Source organism: Mus pahari, chromosome 21 (assembly GCF_900095145.1).
Source record: "Mus pahari chromosome 21, PAHARI_EIJ_v1.1, whole genome shotgun sequence".
In the NCBI taxonomy this organism is placed as follows: Eukaryota; Metazoa; Chordata; class Mammalia; order Rodentia; family Muridae; genus Mus; species Mus pahari.
This window is the reverse complement of record NC_034610.1, coordinates 8,554,168-8,561,050: the sequence shown is the minus strand read 5'-3', so window position 1 is coordinate 8,561,050 and position 6,883 is coordinate 8,554,168. Positions and strand designations below refer to the sequence as shown.

At 50.6% G+C, this 6,883-nt stretch overlaps 1 protein-coding gene across 6 annotated transcripts in view; it reads left to right on the top strand.

Annotated features, from left to right (window-relative positions):
* The window catches only part of Ccr6 (C-C motif chemokine receptor 6), a 22,597-nt gene that overhangs the window by 3,135 nt on the left and 12,579 nt on the right, over positions 1-6,883 (top strand). For 2 of the 6 annotated variants that reach the window (XM_021221623.1, XM_021221620.1), the window contains exon 1: positions 4,919-4,972. The exons of 1 other annotated variant lie outside the window; for it this stretch is intronic. Coding sequence is in view for 1 of the 5 variants with exons in the window: in XM_021221618.1 (XP_021077277.1) it covers positions 6,420-6,540 (121 nt within the window). In the remaining 4 variants the exon portion in view is untranslated. Of the gene's footprint in view, positions 1-4,918; positions 4,973-6,405; positions 6,541-6,883 lie in introns of those variants that run through there. 3 more of the 6 variants (XM_021221619.1, XM_021221621.1, XM_021221618.1) reach the window with 3 other exon arrangements.

The following is a 6,883-nucleotide window of genomic DNA, read 5'->3' as shown; positions in this document are numbered from 1 at the left end:
GGAGGGAGGGAGGGAGGGAGGGAAGGGAGAGGGAGAGATTGCATTCAGAATCTAAGGAAGGGCTGGTCAGAGGCACTGGGTTCCATCCCCAGAACTGCACAAAACTGGATTTGATAACTCGCACCTGTAGTCATAGCACTCCAGAAGTGGAGGCCAGAGCATCAGAAGAAGGTCACCCTCAGTTACACAGCCAGCTGGAGATCAGCCTAGACCACAAGAGACCTTGTCTCAAAGGAAACAAAAATGTAACACTTTTCTGCAGAGAAAAGAATCCGGCCAATCACACATTGACTCTTCCTTGTTAAAATGTTTCTATTTGACAAGGAGTAGAAACCCTACAGGTGACCAAGCCGAGAGGGAAAACCAAGAAGAAAGGTAGGTGGAAGAAGAGGTTTATATCTTAAAAACCAAGAAGAAATCTAGGGGTGGCATTCCAAGACGTTCATGGGTAGGACAGGATAGCCAGCCAGGACCAGGGCAGGGCTGGGCAGACTCACCACAGCAATGAGCCGCACTGCTAAAAAACGGCTCCCCACAGCGCTGGGAACAAGGGAACCTAGTATTTAGTGTGGGTTGCCCCTGCGGCCTCTTCTGTATTTCCTTCCAGCTTGTTCCCTTCCATGGGGCTCAGGAACAAGCCTCACATTTGCTCTGCTCCCCACGCCTAACTCTGAGGCCCTAGGCCAGGAGCTCTGCCTTCAGGAGTTAGTAGAGCATTTGATAACTGCGACCTTGTGCTTAAGTGGGGCCTGTCACCTAGCCCAATAGGTCTAGAGGGAGTAAGGATGGAAGAGCAGGCATGGACTGTTCCTGCCTCTCTCTGGGCCTCCTAACTCAGCATGTGTACATTTTGGTATCATCACCATAGAAATGCATCCCATCACCATAGAAATGCATCCCATCACCATAGAAATGCATCCCAAGGCACATCTGGGTAGCTAGCCCTCACTGGTGTAAAATTCTCAGTCCACAGGGTCTGTAATGTTTGGGAGCTGCCAGGACAGCTGCTGTGACATTTTTGCCTTGGGACACTGAAATGGGGGAGATGCATCTCTTTAAGTTATTGTGGCCTTTTCCAGCAAGAAGAATGGAGTTGAAGGCCCTAAATTTGGGCCAGTGGGCCCTGCAGTAAACCAGTGGGGGTTCCTTTGTTCAGCTAACTTTCCTATGTGGGGAGCACGGGTGGTCTAGTACTGTTTCCAGCAGTGGGTGTCGGTGACTACAAACCTAGGCATTTCACAGTTCTGATGCCAGTTCACCGTGTGATTGACGAGTCTCATCCAGGGACACCCAGGAAGTAGACGTGTAGACACCAAGTTGCTCTTAACTGCCTAGACACTATCAGCATAGTCCTATGCACTTAGGCCTGGCGGCTGTCCTTCTGGGTGTAGCTTATCAGTTTCAGCATTTATTTATATGCTTCAATAAGAGTCAAGCTGTATGCTAGACCCTACAGTCAGTGTAGTTTAATGTTTTCAAAGGCTATATGATCAAATCAAAATGTCCTATTCAATAAAGAGCAAGCAAACTATTGGTTTGATGGAGATCATACTTGGCAAACAGTGACCAGATAGGACCCACCAGGAGCAGGACATCAGTCATACGGGAAGTGTCTCTCGGTTTTCAGAACAGCCCCACCAAAGGGAAGCTGTCAAAGGTATTCAGAAGAAAGGATGCCAAACTTCCATTTCTGGGTGTCAGGTGATGTGCCTTTTCTCATCTGAAGGCACTGGCCCATGCTTTCCCATGGTGCAATGGGGGAACTGGACCATCCTCCACATACAGCACAGTTGCACTCACCTGTGGTCACCTTGTATGGAGTCTGACTTCCTGGTCACTCCTCCCCTGAGTGTATCCTCACCTGCAGAGGAGCAGAGTGCCTGAATCCCAGCCCTCAACACCAACATCTCCGTGAGGTCTCAGGGACCCCCTTTCCAGCTTGGCTTTAACACTGAACTTTACATATCCCAGGAAATCCCAGGAAAACCAGGGGGTGTTAGCCACTCTGAAGCCAGCTTCTAGAAAGAGATCCTGAGGGGCAGGTGGTCAGGAAGAGCTGAGCCATTCTTACTGGTTAAGGGTTGAGCCTATTGGATGAGAGATGACCATCAGGGGATAGTAAGTCCTTTAGCTGTCCCCACGGACTCTATGTGTTCACTCTCCATAGTCTCTTCAGCTCCTCCCCCACTGTCTCTGCATCACCCTCCCCCACTGTCTCTGCATCGCCCTCCCCCACTGTCTCTGCATCACCCTCCCCGCGCTCTTTGCCTTTGTCCCGTGCAGTCCCCTCCACAGTCTATGTGCCCCAGTCCCCCATGGTCTCATAAGTTCTGCATCTCTGTTCCCTGTGTCTCTGTGTGTCTTTCTTGTGTCATCCCCATCCTCTGCAGCTGTGACTGAAGCCAGAAGGGGGATTGGGAGACCTTATGAAAAGTGAGAGACCCTGCAAAGCATGAGAGGTGGCGTTGCAGCATGACACTGAAGAGTGACTGTGCGAATCTCTTGTGTTCACTGCCCTCTTAAGTCGGTCTCCTGTTGGAGCCTTAGCTGCTGTAGGCATCTTCGGCATTCACTCCCTCCCTCAAGTAGAGCCTCCTCCGGGACATTCAGACCGAGGGGTGATTCTCAGGCTGCTGGGTCCGAGCTATTAGACACACAGTTGCTTTTCCTGAGAAGCTCCACCCCCTTTAACCCTTTTCCTCCTGCCTTCCCCAGTGCCCGCATTGGTATTTTGTTTTTCTTTGTTTTGTTTTGTTTTTTCGAGACAGGGTTTCTCTGTATAGCCCTGGCTGTCCTGGAACTCACTTTGTAGACCAGGCTGGCCTCGAATTCAGAAATCCGCCTGCCTCTGCCTCCCGAGTGCTGGGATTAAAGGTGTGTGCCACCACGCCCGGCATCCGCATTGGTTTTTAAGAAGCCTGAACAGTACTTTGGTTTCTCTCCCTTGCTTTGATTTGCCCTTTGACCTCAGTTGGCACCTCTCTGGATCACATGTGCTCTCTCTCTCTCTCTGTCTCTCTCTGTCTCTCTCTCTCTCTCTCTCTCTCTCTCTCTCCCCCTCTTTTCCTGTAGCGCCTCACGGGACCCAGTCATAACTTCACAGCTGTGTCAGCTGTGTAAGCTGGTAACCTTAGTCCCTCTGAGTCTTTACCAAGATGTCAGGCTTACTTTGCCCATGCAGAGGCCAACTTAAGACACCACCAATGTCTGGCTTTGGGAGCCTAGTTGTGACAGGAGTGCCCAAGACTCTGTAGGCCCACAGTCCTTGATTTCCTCCACCCGAGGACCTTAGATGACACTCAAGTCCTCTCCTGCCTAGTGACCTGTCAATCCACCCACCTGTCTCTAGACTTTGCTCCACATGACGGCATCACGTTCAGACTGGAAAGTGCTCATATAAATTGTACTGTGGCTGACAGAGGGGCTTACTATCAGTGTACCATAGAGGGGCTGTGACATTTCACATTTGTGAGTGGAGCTTGGCCTGGGGAATTCCCAGATAAAAACAAACGCACTCAGGGTGATGTGCAGTGTGGGTTTCTCTTTGAGATGTGGAAGAATTACTGAGTCAGAGAACACGCAAGGCACCACAGGGCTTGAGAGACCGTGGCTCCGTACCATCTACAAAGACCAGGAAACAGTGGCCATTTGAACGGAAGCCATCTGGTGTGGACTAAGAGCCCTGGAAAACTGGGGTAAGGGTAGGGGAAGTAGGAGCTGTGGGGGTGGGGAGCAGTGTTCTGTGGTTCACTTTACTCTCTTGGGTGGAGAAGGGGGGTCAGAAAAGTCCCTGTTGTCAGGGAAAGATGTGCCGTCAAAGTAGTTGTCCCACATTACTTTAGCCCAAAGTGCAGGATTTCTGTTTGGTCCTTAACAAAGTTACATCTGTTTTATTGATTTTTATTTCTTTCAGGTAAGTCTTTTTTTTGGGGGGGGGGGTGGCTTTCTATAAGAGATTTACTTTCTAACTTGGTGCAGTCTAAAAACAAACAAACAAACAAACAAAATCTTCAACTGGGTGTAGGGTGTGCCCCTTTGATCTTAGCACTCAGGAGGCAGAGGCAGGCAGATCTCTGCTCTTGACAATGAAGTCCAGGTCAGTCAGGGCTACATAGTGAGATCCTGTCTCATCTTCATGACAAACAAGGTCATGAAAAGAGTCTGGAGGACTTGGGGGGGTGGGGGGAGACAGACCAAGCACGCGTATCCCCAAAGCATCCTAGGAGCCTGCTTCCTCATGCAGCCAGCCAGTGAATTCCCTGGGGGGTACTCCTATCAACTTCTACTCCAGAAGGGAGCAGATGCCCCAGAGATGCCAGAGCAGAGGGAAGAATGAGGCCAGGGGGGAGGGGGTTTCAGCTTTCCTCCCTAGGGGGCGGAGGGGCGGGTGATAGTTCTAGTTGGAAGGGTACAGGTACAGCACAGGCTTCCAACAGGCGAGAGGCCCAGGCCACTTGGAACACCTCTCCCTGGCTCTGGCAGAGAACAGGGACAGCTGTGGTCACAAAGTCTGCAGACCCCTCGCCTCCCATGGAGAGCCAAGGGCAGACACGCAGAGCCAGGAAGTCTTAGATGGGAAGGCTTGTCAGTGTAGATAATGAGCAGGACTCTGGGTGGACAAAGATCCCTGTTGTGACAGTCAGTTCCTTGGAGAAACTGAGCAGGGCAGGGCAGGGCAGGGCAGGGCAGGGCAGGTTCTAGTTTTCCTCTCACATTCAAGGTCGGGGACAAGCTGAGGTCAGGCAGGGTTCTGTGGTGCAGAAAGGTGTAAAACGAAGTGTATCCAGACTGAGCCACTCGGGCCCTGGGTTGCGAGGCCACATGGTCAGCACCTCTAGGAAGTGAGAGTGGGGGGGGGGGGGTCAGTCAGCCCTGCTCGCTGAAACTGACCGCTGTGTCTCCCCTGTGCTGTGTTCAGCATTTCCTGGGACTTGCTTCCTGGCCACCGAGGTGTGAACAACTTCACAGTTCTGTGAGTCTATGCTTCTCTTTGTATTTAAACTACCGGAGACCTGAAGAAAGAAACCTCTTCACCCTATGGAGCTGGAGAGGATGGCTCAGTGGTTAAGAGCACTTGGTCTTGCAAAGGACCTACCTTCACTTGCAGGGGATCCTTTGATGCCCTCTTCTAACCTCTGTGAGCACCAGATGCACATGCGGTACATAGACATGCAGGCAAGGAGAGCACTCACGCACGCACACAAAATGAGTTTTTTTTTTAAAAGAAGAGCTATGTGACTCAAAGGTGACTGTATCCTGGGACCTCCCCTGTGGCACTGATGGCCTTGGAGCTCCCAGCCAGGAGTCTCCTCCCTTTAGCCACCGTTACTGTGCACATAACCTTGGAGAGGGTCCTTATGGATCTTGTAAATTTCAGAAGTCTCCTTGACTGTAAATTCTCTTTACTTTTTGAATCCAGGAGGGAGTGTCTCAATTCAGAGGCGCTAGCTACACAGCAAACACTGATATCTGAAAGTGAGTTTCCCAAGAGAGTCCTCACCTCTTGCTTCCCAGGATCTGGCTAAGGACAGGGCAGTCATGGGTACCCTCACCAGTCAGTTCCTGGAGACAAGGAGTTCGTTCTGCTTTAGGGATCCTTATTTTCTTTCTTTCTTTCTTTCTTTCTTTCTTTCTTTCTTTCTTTCTTTCTTTCTTTCTTTCTTTTTTTTTTTTTTNTTTTTGGTTTTTTGAGACAGGGTTTCTCTGTATAGTCCTGGCTGTCCTGGAACTCACTCTGTAGACCAGGCTGGCCTTGAACTCAGAAATCCACCTGCCTCTGCCTCCCGAGTGCTGGGATTAAAGGCGTGTGCCACCACGCCCGGCTTAGGGATCCTTATTTTCAATCTCACTGCATGGAAATGGAAGCTAGCATCACTAAAGGCTGTTCCTCCATCTCTGTCCTGTGCAAACCCCTCCCTCCCTCTCTCCAGTGCTTGAGGTGGGGACCACTACTGTGGGAGCTGGCTGCAGTATGGGCAGCATCTTTCTAGTGGCTGTAGGACTGCTGGGCGCAGCAGGGCACAGCCCAGGCTCTAAACCCTGTCGTCAGCCTCTCTGAACCCTGCAAATGCTCACACTGCCTCCAGGCATCTCGAGCATCCTCAGTCCCAGGGGACTTTGATACGGACCCACCCCAACACCTCATGTAGAAAACAGCACAGAGATTCTCTTCCTTGAGAAACCACAAAACCAAATTCTTCTCTCCTCTTCTTTTGCACCAGTTTTGACACCAAGTCAGGTGATGGTGATGATGGTGGTGGTGATAGTGACGGTGATGGTGTTTAATAATTCCTTTTCAACTTACAGGCTGCACATGGTTAACCATTTGCATCCAGGCAGATAGGCGTTGCTTTTAAATAGGAAGTGGTGAGTTGGTGACTTTCTTCTGGCAATTCTAGCATCTCACTACCCGTCTCTCAATGAGCACTGCTGGTTGCGTCCGGCAACAGGATAGTCCTCACCTTCTTAGGACTGGAGCCTGGACAAGCACTGAGGCAGGGCTGCCTGGCCAGCCTACTTTGGAGCTCAGCATTTTCTGGGGTGAGCATGCATCCTTTCCCAATGTTTTTTGCAGACGTGTCTTAGCTTCTCGGACATTCTCACCTATGGTAAGGACACTTTCCTATGGGACGTGGGCACACCAAGCTTCCACATAGTAGGCCCCTATGGTTCTGCCATGTGGTTTTAAGAGAGGAGCATGTTCTCCAGAAACTGGCTCTTTCTGTATGGCTTGCTGCGAAGTTTATTCTCACTGCCTCACACCAGAGCTTTGGAGATGGTATGGTTACTGCTGATTTCTTTAGGAAGTATCTAAGAAACATCAGTCTGGAGAGGAAGTGTGGTGTGTGTGTGTGTGTGTGTGTGTGTGTGTGTGTGTGTGTGT